Raw genomic sequence first — 25,222 nt, forward strand, 5'->3', positions numbered from 1 at the left:
ACGGTAGTTAAGGAGACTCAACAAAAACATCAGTGTATCTGAAGGAAAGGTTGACAAAGACCAACCTCAAACTCTCCCCTTCTTTATTTATAATGTGTGTTTAAAGTAATGCCCATACTTATAATACTTTTAATACTTGTAAGGGTAAATAGAGCAAAAGTACAAAACAGAAAGGCAGAAAAAAAATTAAACTAAACGCAAATATAAAAAAATGTGTCTGTTGAATTGTAAAATTATTATGATTATTATTGTAAAAAAAATGTAAAAAAAATTGTAATTGTATAACATAAATATTCAACTTAACATTTAATTTAAGAAATAATAGAAATTTTAAGATACAGACTTTTAAATTGGAATCTCTGACAAAAGAGGCTTAGTCAGGTTCTGCTCTGTAGTGGTTTGGGGCTGTATTTTATACAGCTTTATTGGGGGTTTGAAACCTAGTTTACAGATGTCAGGCCTGGTCGAACTGAATATTCATTTTGGACTATATTACCCTCTTAAATAAACTTCAAAGTATTATAAAAAACACACAATACATTTGAAGCTCATTTCATATTTGAATCCGAACAATGTTTTTATTTTATAAATGCACTCAAAGCTTCCTGTGACTGTGGCTGATGAAAAGGCCGGCCACTTGTCAAAGGTTCGACTCCTCCATCGCCGCTCGTGTTCAAATGAGGACTTTCGTTACCTGCTCTCGTGCAGCATTGACATTTAACCGTCTGCGATTTCTGAGAAAAAGTACTGACGGTATGAAAGTGAAGAACATGACATGACAGGCCCCCCGGCGCGATGCTTTTAGTGCCATCATTACACCCCCACTCCTCATCCGATCCTGCCATTTAGGGTTACTCTTTAATTTCAGCAACTTAACCACACGAGCTAATGCTCTTTGAGAGATCCCTCACAGATCTCTCTATTCAGCCTGAATAGAGCCTGCAAAGCTCTCTGATTCGCTCGGAGAGGAGGAATAATGAGCTCCTCCACCGCTCCCTCAGACCAACGCTGCGTCTAAATCCTTCCCCCAACAAACCTCCATTCACTAATGGTGTGTTTTGCATTTACACATGCACGCTGGCTAAAGAACTCCTACAGATTCTGGATTAGTCCTCCCTCCTCCTCACTTCTTCCGCACCTTTACGCACCAGTGATGCTTCGTGTCACAGTTTCTTAAGACTCAAAGATCTCAGGAGTCTTTCATCCCAGGGGTTTGGGTGACTCAGCAAATCTTTCTGTATCATCGCACTTGTCCGATTTTGAGGGGAAAAAAAACAAAAAAACTCTTCGGTTTCATTCTTGCTCAACAAGTGCACACTTGCTTACCCACCTCCTCCTCAAAGAGGAGCGTCAACAGCAGGAAATGATCACACTTTATGAATCAGTTTTACGTTATGGTCGGATTTCCTTGCTTCCTGTGAACCGCGCTCATACCAGCGTCAGCAGAGCGGACACATCTGCGAGGCAAAGGCTCCACAGGAGGCTCCGAGTCGACCCGGAGAGATGGATGGAAATGTATCAGCCGCGAATAAATACACACAACACTCAACAACTTCCCCTTCATCAGTCCAACAGATGTTCGAGGCCCAATCCTGATTTCTGTCTCTCCCATGGTGCACTGTGCTTTCACGATTTGTTTATTTACACACTCATTCACATACTTGTCCTGAGTGGATGTGGAAACGGCATGTGCAGCCTCGGATCACCGTGCGTTCCAGCATGTGTAGGAGGAAAAGTCTCGCTCAAAGAGATTAGCTCCAGCTCCGTCATGCTCACGATGGGGTTGCGTGACCTCCATTGTAAACCTGGAGCTTGACCTCTGACCTATAGAGAGGCAATGAAACGAAGGGAAAACCTCCCATTTCCCTCAGCTGGGGTTTGAAGATTTTTTTTTTTTTCCTTGAGGGGAAGGATTCTTAATGAGGCCTTGAGTTGATTCTTTGAGGAAACTTTGAAGTTTGAAGAGTGAAACAAAAGGGAGGAAAAATGATATGATGAGTGGAAACTTTTAAATCTTCTATGAGATTATTCAGTGTCCAAACTGTGGCCTGCCGTGCTGGTTTTTTTTTTTTTTTTTTGTGGCCATTGATTTCGTACATGGAATTTTCCTAAATGTAAATTTAACCTCTTTTGCTTTTAGCTATTTTTAGTGCAACTTTTAGTTGCCTTTCAAATTGCTTTGCTAACTTTGAGTCGCAAAACACTGTAAGCTAACTGTAGTTAGCAAAGATCTGACGAATAATCGACTTCAGAGTGGATTTTTTTTAATGTTTCTGTTTCTGGGAATTTTTTTATAGTCGTAATTTTTTCAAATATTTTATTAAATAAGCTGTTTTATATGTAGATTTTTGTATCAATGTGAGGAAAAACAAAGCTGTACGTATGATGACGAATGGATTAACGGCTGATTTAATCTGATCGGAAAGTTCAGTATTTCCCGTGACATGACGCTGACTGTACAGTAAAGCCTCGACACAGACAGACAGACACAGTTTGGGAGTTATTTCAGTCTCAGGTTATCGTTCCTATTTATGGCGTTTCAGTAAATGTTCAATCATGACAGTTGACTTGCATAACTGTGTAACATATTAGGTGATCTTCAACTTTACAACCGGCGTGCTGTGTGTGATGAAAGAGTCCAGACTTACTCAATTCCTCCCTTATTAACTCACCCTTTCTCCTCCCTTTGGCAAAACGCTCAGTTTCACTTTCCTCACTTGTCATTTGTTACCACACACTCTCTACTAGGATGTTGTGTCATTTACCTCGGAACTCATGACTCATGACACATTACTGACTCCACTGCATTTTTGTTGTTGAATCCTCCCAGTGATAATTTCTTTAGCTATTTCTACACTGATTCAAACTTGTTCTACAGTATTTTCGAGGAATCGTGATTGCGCATTGTTTGCTTCGCTTTCTTGCTAATTTTTCTCTTCGAAATACTGTCCCCGGCCAACTGCTTTTTGTTGATTACAAATCAGTAGCAACTTTTCCACTTCTTCTAATGTCTGAGATCTCTGCCTGCTGATCACAGTCACTCCTTTGGTAACCTCAGCTGCTTTGATTGACCCTTGTTGGTACTGATGGTACAAATCGATGACTTTGCTAAACCATATTCTGTAAAGACACATGTGAAACATGAGTTCCAGTCAGTGATCACTTGCTGACCACCTGATATTGTTGGCAACCAAGATATAGATAGATACGTACAACAACCAGGGCAATTATTTGTTCAAAAAGGGAGGTGTTGGAGAACCGAGGTTCCACTGTAAAGCCTTTTGTTTAAAAAAACAACATAGTTGAATTCATTTCAAATCCTGTACTAAAACAGAAAATGTGGAAACAGGAGGTGAAGCCAAACAAAAACAAACAAAGCTATAGGCCAGAAAATGAAAAAAATTAAACAAAAGAGCTAATAAATAAATACTGTAGTCAGTTCATAACAACGCCACCTATGAAGAATTACATGCAGAAAGACAGGATTGAACCAGCAAACGAATCCCCAGCAGGCGTACCAATATAAAATGGCTCAAAAGAAAAAAAAAAAAAAAAAAAAAAAAAATTTAGACATAAAACTTGACTTATGATATTTATAGGTTTTAAAGAAATAAGCAAAAGTTGTAGAAATAAAAAAAAATTTTTTTCTAACACCCTTTAATCAAGGAAATAAAATCCACACCTTTTGGCAACATTAGCTCAATTTCCTCAATTTCGTGACTCTGACATCACCTTCAGGGAGGCTCTGGCTCTGCTGCGTCGTTGGCAGCGTCCACATTCTGTCAGGACCTGGTGGTCTTCCTCTGTCCTCCCTCCTGTCTGTCCTCAGCACGTCCCACCTCTTCCTCCTGGGTGTTTCCTGCACAGGTCATCTGCTGAGCCAGACCTGGCGCTGTGACCTTCAGTAGCACGGAGCTGGAACAGGAAGAGGAACTTCTCTGACATTAAAGAACTGCTGACCTTTTGTACGTGGGCTTGGTGTGTCATAGGACGATTACTGTGGATATATAAAAAAAAAAAAAACTTGACGACATTGAGAAAGGTCAGATGGAAATGACCAATATTAGTCATTAGATGTCAGAGTTTTAACACACCTAATGTGAACATTTAAATTGAAAAAAATGAAAAAAAAATTTATTGATAATTTGATATTTTTGTTAATGCTCAGTCACTAAAACGTTTTACACATCAGCTGTCAAATACAGTGACTTAAAAAAAAAAGGTTCAGCTGTTGTGGTAGAATTTAGAATTTCCTGAGACCTACAGCGGTCGACAGTCATCAAGAGTCGTCATCAAGTGAAGGCGATAGAGCAAAACGACACGGAGAACATTGGTCACAACAGCTGTTCAGAGGTGTAGAGCTCTACTCTAGGAGCTCCAAGAACTACCTGCGCCTCATGTCAGAAAATTAAAACATTTAGAAACATACATGAAAAATATAACATAGTATTAAATATGATTTAAAAATGGTCATTTTATTGCATAAGTCCAGACATTTAGAAACATACGTGAAAAATGTTACATAGTATTAAATATTATTTAAAAATGGTCATTTTATTGCATAAGTGCATTTACTTTTTTTTTTTAAATTTGGAGAGGAGGTTCTCAAAGTAGAACTTTATCTAGGCCACACGTGTCAAACTCAGGCTCGAGGGCCAAAACTGGCCCACAGTGTAATTATATTTGGCCCGTGAGATCATATCAAATGTGTACTAGAGTTTTTTTTTTGTTGTTGTTGGTCTGTGAAAAAAAAGAACATTAAAAAGGAACTGGAACTCATGTTAGCTACCGTAGCTACTTTCAAACCCGTCTTAAATTTCCTCGTTCGGCACCTTGCTTAAACTGCTCTGGCGCCCCCTAAAGGGGAGCATATTTAGAAATTCCTGTTGGAATTTTGTGGCCCAGTTGTGGCCCATATACCTGTATATGGGCCAGATGGACTGTAGAACAGTAAACCAACATCGTGGTGGCAGCGCCATTTTTTTTGGGAAGAAGAAGAGACACGTTACGACTACTTTATTTTATTTGAAGACAAAAACCCTTTGAGTTTCCGTGAGTAAGATAAAAACGACATTGAGTTTTAACCCCGTCAAAATAAGAGTCCGTCCAGTGAACATCCAAACCTTAAAAATCAAATGTACAAATGTAAAAAAAAGTTCCAAAAATGACGTTGACATCAGGGTCTTTTCACCGGTGTTTGTGTGAACTGGCTGTCACACCGTGGTTGTTGTGCATGAGCCTCAGCCTTGGTACGTGTGGTCGTTAGCGGGCGTGTGCTGCTGCGGAGGCAGATGAGGGGATGTCAGGGGCCAGCGTGTGCAGCAGAACTGGGCTGGACATTTCCTCCAATGTTCTGTGTAAAAAGAGACATCACAGGTCGTGTTACCGTAATCATTTTCCTGCCATACACACAGGGAAGATTAACAGCTCTCCCCAGAGCTGCGGATGAAGACACACTGTCATATCTGTAATGGCACACACACACACACACACACACGGTGGGAGAGGCGTCTGACGCCTCTGCCCTCACCACCGTGTCCTCATACACGGGGGTGTCCTGTGTCCTCGTCTATTTTTACCAGCAGGCGCTGAAAGCCTCCTGTCAGTGGTCATCTCATACCACGGGCAGCGGTGTGTCACCATTTATTAAGTCGTCATTACTCAGGGGTGCTAGGGTGCCGGCCCGCGGGGCGTCAGAAATAGATTGGCAGGGATGGGTTTAGAACTGTAGCCGCACGCCCTAAAGGGCAACCCTCCGTGAAGGTGTTTTCTACTGGGCCGGTGAAAATGGACGTTTCCCAGCTCGGGCCGTTCCTGTTGGTTTGGTTAATGCTGATAAATGAGACGGGGGAGTTGGTCACACGGGGGCCGGGCTTGATGGAGAGAGTTGAGTGACAGAGAAGGAGAGACTTTTATGTGTCTGTCTGCACATGTTTTTGTTTGGAGTAAACATCCAAAAAGGCAGTTTGGACTGAAGGGGGCGATGAGTTACGAGGACGTGGACGTTACGCTGGTGTGGAGGTGAAGACATGAGGGCGGACGTGTTACACAGACGACCTTTGCAAACCTTTCGTTTAGATAGATGGACGGATAGAGAGATCTGTAGATAAAAAGACAGACAGAAACTGCATTGATCCTCATTGTGAACTGTGTTCTGAAGTCTTAACAAATGAGGAGAATTATGAAACAAAAACAACAGACAAAATGTTTCATTATTGCGAATTTCCTGGAAGTTTACCAGTAACATGAGAAATGAGGAAATGTTTCTCCTTATCTCATTTTTACCAGAAGTGTGGAGTAGATACCTGTGAACGGTCATGGCCTTTTGACCCTTTTTTTTTTCTGGCCCAAAAGTTTAAAAAAATTTAATTTGTCCAACAACAGTTTAGAAATTAGAACTTTAAATTTAGTTAAACTTCAGAAGTGTTAAAATGTTTAATATTTCTGATAAAAAAGTGAGTGTAACTTCTTTTAATGCACTCACTTTTACAGCTGACTGTTCTGTTTTAAGTGTCTTTGACTGACTATTGGTATTTCAGGGTAAAAAAAATAAATAGATAATTTTTTTGTGAATGTCAATCCAACTTTGAATTAATTCATTGATTTTATTTCATTTTTTTATTCACTCCCATTAAGTTACAGGTTCAGAAATACCTCCACTAGAGTTGTTTGAGTTGAGTACAGAGTTAAAAAGTTAAAAGTTTCTTTGAACATCAACAAAAATAATTTTAAAAAATGCCTTAAAAGTGAAAGAAAACAAACAAACAAACAAAACATTTAGCCAAAACTAAATATTGATCTCCGATGGACGTTGAAAAAAGAAAAAAGTTAACACTTAAATATTAAAAGTATCTTTAAACTTTTAATTATTGATTCAAAATTTTACCACCAAGGCAAAAAATATAAATAAATAAAAGAAAAAAGTCTTTGACCCATATTTGGACAAAGATCTAATGATACGTTTTCTTCCTGTGACTAGTTTCATTGTTCAGGCCTGAGAACTTTGATTGATTGATTGATACTGAGGTTAGAGATTTGGCAACGACGAGAAGTTGTTTCTGTTTCACTGTGAGCTAACGCTGTGGTGTGACTGTTGTCGGAGGAGGATGAGGGTGCCTTCATTTCACAGTTTCACTCAGCGTGTTCACCATAAACCCGCTCATTTCTGCCTGTGTTTTCATTCAGCATGTGTGTGTGTGTGTGTGTGTGTGAAGGTGTGTGAGTTGACACATCAGCACTCCTGTTTATCAAAGCTTTTATCACCTCACCACCGCTGCGTCCTCCCCCCCAGAGGAAACAGGAGGTGTCCCCGCAAACACACCCAACCACCTGCAGGGGCCAGCAGGCGTGGAGGGGGGAGGAGAGGAAGGGGAAGAGGGTTGGGGGGGGAGCGGGGGGGGGTGGACCAGCACTGCTCATGTGAATGACTTTAACAGAGACAGGATCCAGACAAACGTATGTAGTTTAGCTAATAGTCAGTCCGTTGAAACCATTGCAGGAAAAAAAAAAAAAAAAAAAGTATGAACACAAAAGACAAACAATTCATGGAGGAGCTCGGGTGTAAAACAGCTGACAAGACAGACTTATAAAGGTTAACTATGCAGGAATTTAGTTTATTAGTGTTAGCAGCAGGGAGGGTCGGGATCAGCTAACACAAGGGGGAGCGTCGTCTATTTGAGCCCACTTTAAATGACCTGGTTCATGAGTTAAAGTGTCTTGTCAATATTAACAACAACAAAAATTTTTAGCTTGTTAAAAAAAAAACTTCTAACAAAAATGTGTATTTAGCTGCTGATAGTAGCGGTTTTTCTAGCAACAAGACATGTCTAAACCAGTGGTAAATCCCAGCAGAGATGCTAACGTAGCATAGCCACTCTAAAGTGCTGAGCACCAGCTGATACGGCTGACAGTAATCCCAAACTAATTTTTTCCCGTTGATATCATTTTGTGTTTACACCTAACCGTTAGCTATCTTTTGTCTATCTGTTACCTTTGTGGTCTGGTAGCCGAGGGCGTACATGATATGGACGTAGAATTGGACACGGCCGTCCAGTTCTGTCTGCTTCTGATTCATTTTTCTCAACGTTTCCCAGGCCCGTCACTGTTTTCCTTCAGCTGTGGCGTCCACTCAGATTCTTACAGAGTCCTAATCACATTTAAATCCCCGGTTTTACCTCAGAAAATCCCAGAAAAAGTGCCTTCAAATCTCAAACAGATGATTTGGTGAGTGTTGGGTAGCCTTAGCATCTGTGGTTATCTAAGTGATATCTGTAAAAACAGTGACTTTTTTCCCCCCTTAAATATTTCCTGAAGTTTGTAAAGCAAACAATCAGGAATCGTAGCCCCATGCTGAAACAGCTGCAGAAAATGAAGTGACTGTTCCAGGATGAGACGACTCCGCACGTCAAGTCCTATATCCTCCACATTAAGACACTCCAACCTTTTCCAAGGTCACAAACTTTCTCCAAACCGTGAAAAACAAATGTTTTGAATGGAAGAAAAATAGAGGAAAACTGAAGGGAGTCAATCGTAGAGAAAACGTAGTGTTAGCTTTGGTTTCCTTTCTTTTAATAAAAAAAGTGCTTTAACTTTAAGCTGTTTTTTTTTGCCCATTCTTGGTTTAAACCTTTAGCTATCTGCTAACTACTGCTTTTCCTTCTGCTATTTTTCTTTACGAGTACACCTTCCCAATTTTTTATTTTCATTAACAATCAACAAAACCTGTTGTTTAGCTGTTAGCTAGCTTGTAGCTAACATTTTACAAAGATTCAGGGATAGATCTTAGCTATTTTGGCTACAAAGTTTGGAATAACTGGTTATATTTGTGCCACGTTGTGGTCTGTTTTTACTACTTCTACTCTATCTTTTAGCATTTTAGGCTACATGGTTTGCTAGCACCTTGTGTTGCTGTGATTTGCCTTTACATGTTTGCTTAAATCATTAAAGTTAAATTTAGGTTTTTGTTTAATATAATGGAAAGTTCTGTGTCATCTGGATTATAATGCAAACAAAAAGGATGAAATGTTTCATAGAAATGTAGCCACCATTAAATGACCTGGTTTTTATTTGTCATGTATATTGTATCTGTGGTTTCATGAAAAAGATATAAACATCCAAGCTGTAGAGAAAAAAAACTGTTAAAGTGAGTCATTAAATTATGACATTGGACTTTAATCTAGTCACAGTTATGGAAATGTCAGGATTAAAAAAAAAAAACTAAGAGAATTCAAAGTCCAGAGTAAATAGATAGTGATTCAGTCAAAGTCATCTTTATGGAGGAAACGGAAAAATTGATGACTAAGAAAAGGTGGAAAAACCCAGGGTGGAGGAGAGACTACAACATGAAAACCTCCATATCCAGGTTTCATCGTTTCTCTCTACAGTCACTCCCCCTCTTTCTCTCTCTCTCTCTCCCGCTCTCTCTCAGCTGCTCGCCCTCCCCTCTCTTCCTGTGGATGGTGTTGCTCTCTCTGTCTCCCTCTCTCTCTTTCTCAGTCTGGTGGAGCCGCACACAGGGATTAGAGGGTTGCTGTGAGTGTGTGCTCACAGGAGGAGAGGAACCAGCCACAAGACAGAGATACAACAAAAAGAACCTCTGCTGTGGTGGATAAAGTGATCTGAGCTACATTTTCCTCGGGTCCGTTGCAGCCCGCGCCGTTTGAAGCTCCACTCAGGCTTCACCTGGAGCAAGACACAAACACCAAGGGACTATTTATCCTGGATCCAACACTGGGAGCCATGTGAGCAGCACATCTCCACCATCTGAAGTCCTCCAAAGATCTGCACATCCAGGATTTTAACCCCCCACCTCCTCCCTCCCTCCCTCCCTCCCCCTTCCTCCTCTTCTTCTCAGTCTGCCTGCTTGATTGGGTCTGGAACTGTGCACTTTTCAGGGGAACTTGGTGCGTGTGCGTCTGTGTGCGTGCGTGCGTTTGCGTGTGTCTCAGCCCCAGTGGGAGACGGACGCTCATCCCAGGGCGGGGGACTGCTCGGGGTTCGAGTGCCCCCTGGTCTGGAGGCCAGACAGCAGCAGCTCTCCAGCACCATGGATTACCTGTTTGGGATTGTAGTGCTGCTGTGTGGGGCGGTGCATGTGGGAAGAGGAGGTGAGCCCAGGCACAACGTCCCCAGACTAAAGCTGTCCTTCAAAGGTAAGCCTGATTTGTCACTCTGTCTGTCTGTCTTCCTAAGTGTCCCCACATTCCCAGCCTTTCTCCTCCCAGCATCCAACTCTGTCCACAGCCTTCTCCCGTCTCTGCTCTCCAGTGAACTCATTCCTTCCTCCCAAATATGACTATTCTCATTACAAATAGCCAGATTGGTTCCATATGCCGTGGACGGGGGGCTCTCGCCCGCAGTTTGAATGTATATTGGCCCCTGTGACAGTTTTCCCCCCGCGCTCCGTCCCTTCTCCGTGCAGCCCTGTTAAGTGCTCAGAACGAGGCAGCGCAGCCTCTGTTTTAATGGCTTCTGTCCCAAAAAAAAACAAAAAAAACTCAGTCCTCCTGACACAGAACATTTCTTCACAGGAGCCGTGCTGTTTTTTTTTCTTTTTTTTTTTTTTTTTTTTAAATATATATATTTCCCCCCTTAACTCCTCATTAGGATACTGTAAATGGATCCAGCAGTTATAGAGTTTTGTTTAAATGGAAAACTACTTATGCATGTTGATTTAATGCGCGTGCAATAAATCATGCATCTGCAGCAGAATGGAACGGTAGAGAAGCGGAGGTTAGTTTAATGGCCCGTTTTTTTTATTTTTTATTTTTTTTAAATACTGTGCACGTGTACATTTTGACGTATACAGCAAACATGTTATTCTCTCCCCTTCTGTGTTATTTTGAGGGGAGACTGCGGAGCGCCGGTTTCTTCCTCTCCTCCTCCTCCTCCTCCTTCTCTCCTTCTCTCCTTCTTTTCTCCTCTCTTTCTCCATCTCTCACACCCTACACTAAATCAGGCTCTTTGTAAGAGCAGACTTTTCATCTCGGCTAGAAATAACTGTCAACATATTTGGCATATTTTGGGAAGGCTATTATGGTTCTTTGTCCTAAAACATGACCGAAAGTACAGAGCTAAGTGCGGTGCTCCTCTTGAGTCTTTTTATTTATTTATTTTATTTATTTATTTTTAAATCTTTCGTACCATTTCCGCCATAAAACACAATCTCTGTAAATCGACGAACGCTTTCGCCGTCGTTTCGGAGCGTGGTCTTAAGTGCTCTTGTGTGTCTGACCCGCCCCCCGCCCCCCGCCCCTGAGGTTTGGTTCCTCTGATGATTTCTGTCCTTGTTGAGGGGAAATCAAACGTTGGTCAGGGCCCGGGTGAACGTGACGTTTGTCACTCTAATTCACCTTCTATCTTTAGCCGAGACGTTCGGTGTAACTTATGTTTAGAGGCCTCTTATATGACATGCTTTATCCTTCAGAGGGAGCGCAGGTTGTAATTTAGGAACAGTATATTTTCCTTTATCACCCTTTCAACTTTGAAGTGTGTGAGTGTGTGTGTGAGTGTGTGTGTGTGTGTGTGTGGGTGTGGGTGAACTCATTGTCTACGTCTTACAACAAAAAGCCGGTGAACGTCATTCAAAGACAATAAAAAAGTCAAATTTGTAGTTGGTAATTCACTTGAGCTGTCATTTAAAAAAAAACAAAACAACTTTCTTTAAATTTAGTTCTATTGGTAAAACATGAACACATTTAGAAACCAAAGCCTGAACCCTTCACCCTATCAAACCTGTTGCCGTATACTGTATGGGAAAACAATATTTTATGTAAATACAGGGAGAAATCTTTTTGTAATAAGGTCAGTGGCAGAAACTGCTGCTGAATGTGCATGGGAACTCTGAAGTTTTAAGGTTTTTTTAATGGACAAAAAATAAGAAAAAATGTGTTTTGTGCTGAGATTCTGTGATTCTACATCCTGGTTTTGGCAGCTACAGTAATGACCGATGCCTTGGTTCATCATGTTGGAATTTTCTTTCCTCGGAATTTAGTAGATCAGTCTCCAAATCTGGCCTCCCTGGTTTTGGCAGCTACAGTAATGACTGATGCCTTGGTTCATGTTGGAATTTTCTTAGTAGATCAGTCTCCAAATCTGGCCTCATACTCCAACCTCCATGTGCCTGACTAGCCTGCCTGCAGTCCAGATAAGTCCACTATTGACAAAATCTATTGCCAATGAGAAAAATCAAACAATGCTAACGGTCAAGTAGCTCATTTAAACTATAAGAGTAGGCTAATAGTTGGATACTTAGCAATAATTAGTATCCTCAGTTCTGAAGCGAAGATAAAAAGTAAAAAAAAAAACTTTTTTACAGAGTAAAGTTAGCTGCCTATGAACAACTGAAGCCTCAGGTTTTTTCCTCAGGTCTGTTAAGTCTGAGGGTTGAACAGATTTAAATCTTTATTGCATTTTTGGAAACTGTCCTGACTGCCTGGATAAGAATCACTGTCCAATCTACACTTTGATTTGTTTAAATTCAGCTCCCCCGTTGTACCGTTGATGATGAAGAGAGATAAGAACCCTCTCTAACGGCTGCTGACATGCATTTATCTCACTGACTAAATAAATCTGGAAGGAATCACAGCTGAATTCACCTGACTCCAGAGCAATCGCAGCTCCCCAGGGCTCCATCATGTCCGGGCGCACAAAGCAGAGCCTGATGGGAAAACAAAAAAAATGTCATCCCGTCTTTACTCAGCCATCTGTTCGGAGAATGTGAACATAGTTTCCCCCTCCATTAAGTTTGACATACGAACAAGTTGCTGACAACAATACGAGACGAGAGATACCGCGTGTCATCGAGCATCAAAGTCCGCGCTCCGCACTGACTGACTGTACGAGTGACGGATGTGTGGAGTTAAAGCCGGAGGAGAGGTCGAGATGTACGGCGATTGAAGCCAGGAGTGCATTAAAGTGTCGTTCTTTATGTACACTAGAGGCCGCTCTATTAGCTGCACGTGCCTCCCTGCTTTGGTCATGTAAATATCCAATCAGTCAATGACACGGCAGCGACCGAGTGCGTTAAAGCATGTAGAAAAGGTCAAGACGACCCGCTGGAGTCCAGAGCAGGCAACAGGAAGAGGTTTGAATGAGATTGGAACGTGGTCCTGATGTTGGTTCCAGATGTGCTGCGATTATTCTGCCTCTACATCTTTATGAACAGCGGTCCCCAACCTTTTTCTACCAAGGACCGGGAAATCCGCACCGTCATCGGAGGATCATTACATTTTCTCTTTCTCTTTATCCTGTCAGTAATCCGCACCGTGATCGGAGGATCATTCAATTTTCTCTTTCTCTTTATCCTGTCAGTATCAGAGTCTGAATGAACTGTTGTTTTGAAACATTGACAGATCTTTGAATGAAAGAAGTAAAGGAATATGATTGGATTCTTTTTGAACGAATGCCACTGCGGCCCAGAACCAACCCAGGGGGTTGGAGACCCCCTGGTGTAGAAGATTCCATCGAACATCCTACGATCTGATGATAACAACAGCGACAACAACACCATGTTGAGGTCAAAGGTCAAAACGGAACGACCGAAAATGTATAATAACGATAGCACCGATAATTAGGCGCTGGCTCCCAATCTTCTCAGCTAAAAACTGAGGCTGCGATTTATGTTATACCTGAAAAACTTCGTCTTCGTCCGATCAGTGTCAATTTCTGTGGCCAAAAATGTAATTTAAATACCAGGGGCCGGATGTTCCTGGTATCAACCGGTCTGACCTTTCTGCAGTGGAGCGGTGTTAAGGACTTTTTTTCTGGCACTCTTTAGGCCTTTTAGTACCGACTGGAGGAACCCTTTAAAACCCTTAGTCTAAATGTCTCTTGTATTTCTATGACCATTTCCATGACTTTATGACCAAAAGGCGCCGGTTTTATGATTTCCACTTTAGGCAGGATACTGTGCCATGTCACCAATTTGAAATATTCCAATTCCGTTTAGTCCATAAACCGGACTTAAATTCCCTTCACGGTCACAAGATCTTCATCAAAGATTTTTTGTTTTCATGTGTTGCTGTTGACTTAAGATGGTCCAGAGTTTATCAAGAACCGAGTCTTTCCTTCCTTCTGCTGAGTCTCTGCTCTACCTAATGAAGTGGCCTTCGGGTGTATGGCTCGTATATACTGCCAGTGCTGTGTTCATGCGCGCGAGTGTGTGTGAGAGAATGTTCTCGCCAGATCCTGGTGTGAGAACTCGACACCCTCTCTTGTGATTTCTTCCTCTTTAGTCTGTAAGTAGTGTCTGGTTGTGTGCATTATTGAGAGACATTTGATGAAGGAAAAAAAAAAAAAGGAAAAGAAAGTGTCGGGGGGGCGGGGCGGGGGGGCTGGCGTGTGTACGTGTGTGTGCGCGCTTGTATAATTAGACACCTGCTTTTGCGCTTGTGCCCGTGCGCAACAGCATGAGCTCACAAAATGGTATCTTTTATTGTGCTGTTGAATCAGTGTTTCTATAATTACGTGTGATTGCAAACTGCTGTTGGCTTGCACTGGCTCACTGTGTGTGTGTGTGTGTGTGTATCTGTGTGTGTGTGTGCATGTGAAGGCATTAGATTTGTTGTCTTTGTGTGTCACCACTTGCCGGGGCCTGTGTGTGCTTGTGTGCCAGGTCCACAGGTGCTTGATGGCTCTCTTGATTCCTGTCAGGGGACGTTTAAAGCCAACACCCACACCGAGCACCGAGGAAGGGGTTGGAGGATGGTGGAAGATGGCGATGGCGATGGCGAAGAGGGGCGGAGATTTTTTTTTTTTTTTTTTCCGATTTTAATGAACGGAAAAGCTGGCGGTTGTAGAGTCGTCGGCGCAGAAGGAAGGGGAGGGTTGGCCGCTGGGCTCAAGTGTCACTCATCCTCCCTCTCTGCTGCCACCGAGCTGGCATAGTAATTAAGTCAAATAAACAACAAGGATGAGTCCTCCTGGGAAGGACAGTGAAACAGAGTGGGACCATAACACAAAAGAAGGGAGAGAACCAAACAAAGAGGCTCCGAGAACTGTTGGAAAAAAAAAAACCCAGTCCGGGGTCTGCAGATTCAAGGCAAATATACAGCCACGGCGTGAGCAGGGTCCCGTGAAATCATTCTGAAATGAGCGAGGCGATGATCTGCCTCCAGAGAGCCATAGTCTCACCAAAGTGAGTGATTTTTATTTCTCCCCTCTCTCCCCTGGAAAAGGACAGACGGGTGACTGCAATGTGAGCAGTTTGTGCGGGGAAACGTCTGAGAAATGGAGGCAGGTAGATAAAATGACCTCCCGTGGGAGCAGCTGCTGGAGCAAGTGCAGAGTAAATGATTTCCCAGTTGGGTCAGTTAGACGCTCAGCAGAAAAGGATCTGACTTCACGGGGACAGAATAATGATCACAGGAGTTAATTATTTTCCACGGCTTCTTTACAGCTTAAAAAACTGTTACTTCTAGTGAAACAAAAGGGGGAAGGATACATGTGACGGTAGAGTACGAAGGAGTTTTGGATCAGTGTTTGTAAACATGTAGCCGGCCTTTCTCTGTAGTACGTGGTATCGTGAGTGTACCATATTTTCTCCCTAGATTCCGAAACAACTTATATATCACAAATATACGCTATATTATCTATAGCCACAAGAGGGCATTAACTACACTTTTGACAACTGAATGCCGCTACATTCAGTTCCAGCCACTGGAAAACGACAATGTGATGAAAATACTTTTGACAACTGAATGCCGCTACTCCACCACTGGAAAACGACAATGTGATGAAAATTAAAATACGATGAAAAAAAAAAAAAACAAACTCCAGTGCGGAAATTGGGCAGCAGAAGAAAAACTAAGGCACTAACTGGAACTGATGCTAATGGCTAGGCTACATCTTTTTATGGTGAAATTGTTTAGCAGCGACACCGAGGAGGAATTGATTCTGAGGTCGTAAACTTGTCAAACTGGTTCAGCCTATCAAAAGTATTTTCTGATTAATCTTTCAGAACTGATTTGTGGAGCCGTACACCTCCGACAAGACTGAAACAAAGTTTGGCCTGTGTTTCTTATTTGGACCATAATTTTGAGGTGATTACAGCTACGTATTTCCCTTTTTTTTTTTTTCAGGCTGTCAATTTTGTAGTCATGCTAATTTATTTTGGGGGGGGTCTATATTGATAGTTGGCACAATTATGGGAACTTTTTCAAACTTAATATATATTTTCCACCTGGAAACATCTATGTCTCTTTAACAATGTTTCTAATTTAAGAACATTTGTAAAAAAAAAACAAAAACAAAAAACAAAAACAGAAGTTTGTGTTTTGTTTTGTTTTGTTTTACATTTAGGCCCAATCTTACGTCAATGTTGTTTTTAATTGAAAATATACTTAAATGCTTGCTGTAATCCCGGATTAAAGGGCTTTAATTCCTCACTGCTGCTGCTGCATCTGCCAGCTCAGAACAACAACACTGCCACGGATCAATGCCGTCCTGAACATAATCCCTGCACAGGGGCCATTAAGAGAAACACTGTCCCCTAAAGGTCACCCGGAGCACATACATAACACAGTGATTGCAAACAGAATTAAGAGGCAGATCCAGTAAATCTGACCTTATGGGGGGGAGAGAGAGAGGGAGGGGTGGGGGTTCACCTTCAAAATAAAAGTGTCTCTGTCGTTGTGTTATTACCCTTAGCTCTGGGTAATTACTGCAGGATCTGTCTGCACTGTCTGACCTCCTAATGCCACCGTAGTCGACCCAGAAGGGTGGAACTGAGGAGGGAAGGATGCGGCAGCGGCAGCAGCAGCGGAGGATCTGAAATTGTCTCTCTTTAAAATCCCTTTTAAAATAGACACTCGGCGTGGAACCGCACTCCACGCAGTCTGGACTCAGCCCCGTAATAAGGCCGTCTGCAAGAGTGTGTGTGTGTGTGTGTGTGTGTTTAGCAGTGGGCGTGTCCGCCTGTGAAAAATAGGCCCTGTGTAAAAAAAAAAAAAAAAAAAAGTGTGTGTTGCTTGTTATCAGAGAACGCTTGTGTCTATTCATTATTTCATACATGTATGAATGAGCCTCTGTCTGACAGAGCCTCTCACTTTCTTCTCCCTTTCTCTCCCCCGTCTGTCCATCCTGTGGGCTGAGGCTGACAGAGCGGATGTAGATAATTATAAGGTGTTTCTGCCCAACGCGCCAACTCTGGAGATGTCTGACTCCTGCTCCCTTCTCCTCACCCCCTTCTCCTTCCTCCTCCTCTCCTGTGGGCCAATCCCTTCTGGAGCAACCACAGCACCACAGACTCTAAATACAATCTCCCAGCATGTATGTGTGTGTGTGTGTGTGTATGTGTGTGTTTGTATTTTTTTTTCCAACTCTTCTCTCTTTTTCTGTCTTTTTGATTGCGGCCCACTTGATACATATCTTCTTTGGGCCACATCCCCTTTTTTTTTTCCTACTCATCCCTAAACTTACGTGCCCTCGTCTTTGCTCCCACACTGCCACATTCGGAATGTGTAAACCAATGTTTGGGCAGCGGCTTGCATTTCAACTACAACCTCCCCCCCCACCCTCCCCTCTTGTGCGGCGTCTGAATTTGATCCAGTTCGGCACAGACTGAGTCACTTACCTGACCACAGTGTTTGGTAAGCTCCCACCGACCGGCCCGGTCCACAGGCTGAGTGATGGCATAACAAAGTTTGATTTGCCCCCAGAGGGCGGTTGTGTAAAAGACGCGACCGCACTCGCAGAGCAAAAAGCCGTTCATCATGTGCAGCTTAAAAAAATCTGTCACTTTGTTTTCATCGAACTTTCACACATGCAAACCAACGCAGTCCCAGTCGGTTTGGTTCACTTCAGTTCACCGACTCCTTACTGTGGACCTCTGTTATTTTCTGCTGTGGATAGTGATTATCAAAGACTGGGTCACAACATGAAGACTTCTGTCAACAGTTTTGACAAGAAAATCAGTGACTGGGTCACAACATGGAGGTCGATTACACGACACTTCTGTCAACAGTTTTGACAAGAAAAAAAAAATTAAACAATCATTTTTTATCATTTTGATTAGGTTTTTGTTAAGTTCTGGCTCAGATTTTCTTTTCTCTCTTTTTCCTCAGAATTCTTTGGTTTCATTTTCATTTCTGAATTCAGAGTCTGACTTTTTGACCTTAGAATTCCAGACTCCTTTTCATGTTAGGAATGAAAGCTTTAACTTTTTTAGCATTATCAGATTACCTTTCAATCTTTTCACCTTCAACCAAAATCATAATTCAAATTCTTCGCCTCATAATTTGGGAAGTGAATCCTGGATTCGGACCGGACTTTTAAAACCCTCGCAATACAGTCGGTGTGGATCATGTAGTGAAAAACGTTTTCTATACTTGACACGACTTTGTGCTGATTTACTGCCGACGGTAGGTATTGAAAATTATCCCCTAAAAGGTTTCTTACAGTACAACAAATACACTGTAAAGTTTTACTGCCAAAATACACAACAATAATGTAGAATAGTGTGATTCTTTGACCAGGTCATGTGATTTACTTCACATAGAATCAGTTTGTTTTCCCCATGCGAGTCTTCGTAGGCGTATTAAAAAGACAAATTGGAACGAGGTCTTTTTAAAAAAGTCTTTTTTAGTGCAATCTGACCCGTGTTTATGCTGCATGAATGGTTGCAGTGGGTTCAAATAGTTCTGAAAAGTTTGGGAGAGGGCTGCCTGAGAAAATGATACGCGTTTCCTCGCGTTCATTACAAACTCATTTTTATTAAAGATGTCTCTATTACGCAGCAGTTTGCTTAAGAAAACACACTTTCCATGAAAAATGATTAAGGAAATCAACGTTGATGTTGAGCTCACAGGCCACTGGAGGAGATGTGTGTGTGTGTGTGTGTGTTCGCCCAAAGATTAATGTGTGTGCTCTCAGCGTTCGTGTACATTTTTCATCTGTGTGTACATAAGTGCTGTACGGCCGCTCGCTCAGGAGAAATATCCCGTGTCTCTGCATCTGTGTTGGGAACCAGGGTTTGGGTTACAGCACCCTGCCGTTCGCTGAGGCCGGGGTATGAATGGGTCTGGCCACCTGCTAGGTCTTGTCAGTCACACGGAGCGAAGGCGTTCACCCGACGTACAGACCGAAGAGAGTCGAGTTACAGATGAGGGGGACATCTTTGGATGGACAATGAAAAAGGACTCTCACCTCTTAGGAATATTTATTACAGCTCGGGTTTAGCTTTTTGAAAATGATTAGCATTCTTTGTGATTTAATTTTTTAAGAAAGTCCACTTTGTGGATTTTTAACAATAAGTTCTACCTCTCGACTAGGATCTTTGTCAATGATGTGAAAAGAACGAGGAAGGAAAAATCCTCAGAGTCCAAGAAGGCCACTCCAAAAATTCCAAACATTTGTATGCAGATGTGGACAACAAAAAACACTGACTCGTTTAAAAAAAAAAATTCTGGGATAGAAGATAGTAGTGAAAAAGAGAGTGGAAAAAAACAAACAAGAAGTTCTGGAAAAAGTCAGGTTTCCACAACAAACGTGAGAATATGTTCAGAGTTGTTAGTTACAGTAACTGTTTTGACTTTGATGACAGAAAAAAAAAAACTTCTGAGTAAAAAATTTTTTTTTTTTTTTTTTATGGAAAATTGTCATTACTCTGTGTATGAGCTCAGAATCTGTGTGACACCAGTCAGAATAAAGACATTTGTCCCAGAACTCTTTGGAGGAGACCAAACAATCCTAATGTTAATTTTAAAATTTGTATCAATAAAACGTCTTCACAGACGTCCCCTTAAAGACGGACGTGAATAATCCAGTGCGCGGTCGCGCCGTACGAGAAGACGTTAAAACGACACGCGTCTGTTGGCGCAGATGTGTCTCCTACTGTCTCCGTCTCTCCTCCGTGTCGTCACTCATGTCTGGGACACATCGGCCTTCGCAGCCTCGTCTCATTAATTTCTAATAAAATGGCAGCGCTGACATTCAGTTACACGCTGCAGCTGACAGTCAGCACTAACAGGCAGTGGCTCCAGACATGACCACGCTAACCACAGCCTGGTTCCCCTCATCGTCCATCCATCAAACTGCCTCAGTGATAGCACTGCACCCCCCCCCCCCACTCCCTAATATGCAAAAAATACATTTTTTTGCATATGTTTTGCGTGCAAATGCAAATGTTCCCATGTTTGTCTGTGTTTATTTTTCCTTGAAAAAAAATCTTCGTAAACCAGGCAGAGCAGACGGCTTGGTTATCCTAGCAGCACTTAGTGCTCTCTCTCTCTCTGTGTGTGTGTGTGTGTGAGAGAGAGAGAGAGAGAGTGAGGTTTCAGTGGTGCACATGGCCTGTCGGCCTGGAGCCGACTGTGGTCACAGCGCTGGTGGAAAACCTCTCTCAGTGGTCCAGTGGTCCAACAGCAGGAGGAGACACACTCTAATGAAACGTCTCCAGATCTGACCACTTTTGTTGGACTTGCATTTCTTGCCGTGTGATTCTCTTCAATTTCTGGTGTTTTTTTTCTTCTTTTTTTATGTGTGTATGTATTCGCCGATTGGTTCTTACTCTCGTAGTCTTGCGTTTCCTGGTCGTGAGGTCAGCAGAAGTTCTGTGTGGTGACACGGAGCTGAAACACTTTGGGGCTTTAGGGGAGCTGAATGACAACAACATATACATCAGACTGGCTGTAGTCCCCAGATGTGGTCACGGTTTCCTTGTTAGTCCCGCTAACTCCAAGCATCCCCGGGTTGAACTCGCTCTGACACAGCTTCACAGGACAACCTGGTGTGAAGTTGTCTCTGAGGACGCAGTACGTACTCTGAGTTGTGGTTATGAGTCATTTTGGTTTGGGAAATCAAATGAAAATCACACCGCAGCCAGCACTGACTGGACTACAGCTATACTTTGTGCAATGATTCAGCTTGATGAACCACTGAGGTGGGATCCTGTTACCTCGGCTGCAGCTCTGCATGGTGTAGAGCCACGCTGTCAAACATATGGCCCGCGGGCCAAAACCGGCCCACCAGGGGGTTCAATTCAGCCCGTTTGATGAATTGGAAAAAAATGCCCAAACACGACGATGTTCAAGGTGTTTTGTCAAATTATATTTCATTAAATATGATTTTTTTCTAATATATTGGTACTTATTTACAGGAAAACAAAGGGGGAATTACAGTATGATTGTAGTCATCCGGCCCACTTGGCAAAATCTTATATGACCCAATGTGTCCGGTCCTTGGCAAAATCTTATATGACCCAATGTCTATCTATAAGGTTCTACGATAGATCTCAGATTCTGCTTGAGGCCAACTTAAGGTGGCAATTTGGCCACAACCCTGGTTCACGGCCCTATGATGGTCCATGTGTCCAAACTTGCTGTATATTTTTCTTTTACCTTGAAAGTGTAAGAATCCATTTTTAGGTAAAGAAGCAGGAAGAGAAAGATTAATAGGACGGACATGAGGAGAAGGTGAAGAAGAAGAAGAAAAAGACAAAGGAGCTGAAGAAGAGCGAGGAGAGGAAAAAAGCAGAAACCAAAGACTGAGAAGGAGAAGGAAATGGAGAAGAAAAGAGAGGAGAGAGACAGTGAAATACTGTATATGAAGGAGAAAAATTGGAAAGTGAGAAAAAAGGACAAGAAAGTGGAGAAGAATGAGAAACAGAAGAAGGATAAGAAGGAGTAGGAGAACGAGATGGAGATAAAGAAAACAAGGAAGTGACGAAGAAATAAACATTTGATTTACATCTCGACCAAATTATATTATGACAAATCAGATTTGAAGTCACTTTGATGAATCCAACAGAGAGGTTCTGTGTCGTCCCAGAGACGACTCGACTGGTGACATCATCGTTAACCAACGTACAGTACCTCAGGTACATCTGTGAAGACTGTTTTTCTGGACTGACTCATGTTTCCACTCCTGGCTCAGAAAATCAGAAAATTTTCCCCAAAAATGTTCTGCTTTTTTGGTCAAATAGTCGGTCTTTGCTCCATCTGTCGTTAGCTGTTGTTTGAGCGCTAACAAGCTGAATGGTTTTCGGCTGAATACATGTTTTTGAAGCAGAGGAATTAAAAAAAAAAAAAACACGTCTTAATATTCTTCAGAAGCGTGAGGAGGAATCAGTCGACAAAAACAAAAACAACCCTTCTTTATAAAAGTAGTCTTCACAGAACTGCGTGTGAGCAGAAAAAGGGAAGTACATTTCCTGTCAGCACAGTCACTCAGCTACACCTGAATGACAAATCCAACATCCCGGCTTGTATTGTACAGATGATCGCCATGGCAACCAGCCCACACCTGCTACTGTGCTTAGAAAGAGAGAGACACACGGTGAACTTTGGAGGCATGCGTGGATGATAGCCTTGAGCTCGGGGGAAAATATTTGAACACTTTGTTAAGCTAAGCTCTCAGCAAATTTCCTCGCGGCGGTCTGCGTCCACGTCTTTGTTGTCCGTCCCGACACCTGTGATTTTTCTGCCGCCGAGAACCCAAAAAGTGCGAGCAGCGCATGCACGGCACCACACACGGAGAAAGGAAGGGCCAGAGGCCGGCGTGCCAAACCAAACCACTGGAGGCTCCGCAGCGCTGTGCGTTTTGTGAAAAGCTCACAGTCCTGTGTCTGAGCGTGTAATTCTCTGCACCCACTTCCTTTCAAGCTAGTGTTTCCTTTGAAACTTTTTCTTTTTCCTGTTATTCAACTGGAAACACTTTTGAAAAGAACCTACCAGAGCCAAGTCTGGCTTAGCAGCAACAGAAAAAGTACAACCTGAGTGAGCAGTAAATGAACAAGTGAAGGTCTCTCTCTCTCTCTCTCTCTCTCTCTATGTCTCTCTCTCTCTCTCGCTCTTTATTTATTTCTCTCTCATTGAAAACTCACATTATCTTTAATGGAATATTCCCCCAGTCGAGTGCTGCTCCTCCATTAGACTTTTTTATGTTTCACGTCGCTCAAACACACTCACACAGCTGTGCATACACACACACACACACACACACACAGCTGATAAACATAATTTAATGCCCCGTCGCTTTTCTTTCATTCCATGTTTCATTATTCCACCATTGCGTGGTACGTAGGCGTTTGAAACGCCTACTTGTTCAGAGAACGGGGGAGTGAAAAGCTCTCCACAGACAATTGCACTTGAATTTTGAATTTGGTTCTTTTATTTTATTTTATTTTTTAAAAAACAAGAATCCAGTTGTTTTCTCTAACTGAGCAAGACAATGAGGAGAAAACACAATAGATTTGAATGGACGACTCGTGTTTAACATTTTTAAGGGTTTATTTTGGATTGGTCGTTGGTGTTTCTGTGCTGTTTGATGAGGAGAAAGAAACCAGTTTTCTGTTGTACTGACAAACACTAGCCATTTTAATCAAGTATCAAACTGTATAAAATGTGTGAAACATTACTGTTAAACTAATAATAACCACTGTTTTATAGACTATAAACCGTAATTACATTTAATTCACTGTCATCTTTAAATGTCTATAAAATGGTTTCTCAAAAAAAAAACCTAAAATTCACTACAATATAATCACAATAAAACTAAATGTAGCTGTAAAATACTAACTTTAAAGTAAAGTAATACACATATATTTCATAATGAGATACAAAATGTACAGAAGAAGACAATAGCTATGAGCTACAATTGCTAAAGTAACCAAAATAAGATGATCCTAAAAACTGAAGAAGTCAAAATTGACCAACAAGCTGCTGTGGGTAAAAGAAACTAGCCAAAAAAAGATAGCATTTGCTACAAATGACTTTAATGTTCACCAAAAAACTGCTAATAAAGTCTACGGATAAATATAAACATTTGCCAGAAGATCATTTACATTTGATGACATTGAAAAAAGTCAATACCAAAATATAACTCCAGGTTCCTGAAATTGATAAAATCTTGCTAACAAATTAGCATAGCTGAAGCTAAAGTCCAGGCTAACCCTGACTAAAAGATTCTAGAAAACTCTACATTTTTCAGAACATTGTAGAAAAAATAAAGCACAGTCATATTGAACCAAACCTTTTACTGAGAATATCTAAAAGTAGATAAGTTAGTAGGTTAGTGTTTACCAGTAGGTTAGTGTTTACCAGTAGGGTAGTGTTTACCAGTAGGTTAGTGTTTACCAGTAGGTTAGTGTTTCCAGTAGGTTAGGGGTTACCAATAGGTTAGTGTTTCCAGTAGGTTAGGGGTTACCAATAGGTTAGTGTTTCCAGTAGGTTAGGGTTTACCAATAGGTTAGTGTTTCCAGTAGGTTAGTGTTTACCAATAGGTTAGTGGTTATCAGTAGGTTAGTGTTTACCAGTTACTCTCACCTCCATGATGTCATGTGACTGTTCTCTGCTCTCTCTCTCTCTCTGTGTGACTGAGAGAGAGCAGACTGAGGATGTATGAAATAAGAGAAAGTGTACAGACAGAGGATGTATGAAATAAGAGAAAGTGTAGAGGAGGCTGAAAAGTGTGTGTATGTAAAGTGACACACACACACACACTCACACATACTTAAGCCTATATGTGTTTTCTGAGTGTGTGTGTGTGTGTGCCAGCGGTCAGTGTAAGCAGACTGTGGAAGGTGGTGATGGGAGATGAACGTCTCTATGAAGAACACTTTCACACACACACACACTATAAAGTACATGAGAAGTTTGTGTGTGTGTGTGTTTCTGTGTAGTGTGTCGGAGAAGGAAGCTGCTGAGTGTGCTCACTGTTCAACTACTTCATGCTGCATAAGCAAAAATACTTATTGGATTACAACTTGGTGCTGTGTATGTGTGTGTGTGTGTGTGTGTGTGTGAGTGTGTTCTGTGAGAATTAATGTATTGTAAACATTTAGGTCACTATTAATATATCCAAGTCAGTTTAAAAAGTGTATGTTCGGTGTTTGCATTTTAGAAGTAGAGCAGAGTGAATTCACATTCAGACCGTGTGTGTGTGTGTGTGTGTGTGTGTCATTTTGCCCTGCTCCTGTCGTTCACATGAGCCTCACTTTGGTGCACTTTCAGAGCTCCCAGGTCCAAACGAGCGTGTCTGTGTTTAGGTTGGAGGTCTTTAGGTGCTCACGCCCCGGTTCCTCCAATTCTCCAAAACCGCAGCAGATTCCAGTTCAGATAAAGCCTCTTTGTGTGTTTCTGCGTGCACACAGGCCACCTTGTCTTTGTCAGAGATCACCATGTGTTGAAATATGTGTGTGTGTGTGTGTGTGTGTTTTAACTCTGGCCCATCTCCGGGGGAAAACCTTCCGTGAAGATCGGTGGCCTCTGCCATTTTGGATGGCATT

The 25,222-nt window shown here is 42.0% G+C and overlaps 2 protein-coding genes across 3 annotated transcripts in view; both read left to right on the plus strand.

Annotated features, from left to right (window-relative positions):
- tspan11 (tetraspanin 11) overlaps positions 1 to 4,410 on the plus strand; it is a 94,866-nt gene extending 90,456 nt beyond the window's left edge. Inside the window, exon 10 of the mRNA XM_008315665.3 lies at positions 3,739 to 4,410. Coding sequence (XP_008313887.3) covers positions 3,739 to 3,898 — 160 coding nt within the window. The 3' untranslated portion in view covers positions 3,899 to 4,410. The remainder of the gene's footprint in view (positions 1 to 3,738) is intronic.
- Positions 4,411 to 7,424: 3,014 nt separating this feature from the next.
- Positions 7,425 to 25,222, plus strand: part of sema3aa (sema domain, immunoglobulin domain (Ig), short basic domain, secreted, (semaphorin) 3Aa) — a 55,079-nt gene continuing 37,281 nt past the window's right edge. Inside the window, exons 1-2 of one of the 2 annotated variants that reach the window (XM_017034512.2) lie at positions 7,425 to 9,740; positions 9,854 to 10,151. In XM_017034512.2, coding sequence (XP_016890001.1) covers positions 10,046 to 10,151 — 106 coding nt within the window. In that variant the 5' untranslated portion in view covers positions 7,425 to 9,740; positions 9,854 to 10,045. Of the gene's footprint in view, positions 9,741 to 9,853; positions 10,152 to 25,222 lie in introns of those variants that run through there. The other variant, XM_025057308.1, reaches the window with a different exon arrangement.

Source organism: Cynoglossus semilaevis, chromosome 8 (assembly GCF_000523025.1).
Source record: "Cynoglossus semilaevis isolate Cse_v1.0 chromosome 8, Cse_v1.0, whole genome shotgun sequence".
Lineage (NCBI taxonomy): Eukaryota > Metazoa > Chordata > Actinopteri > Pleuronectiformes > Cynoglossidae > Cynoglossus > Cynoglossus semilaevis.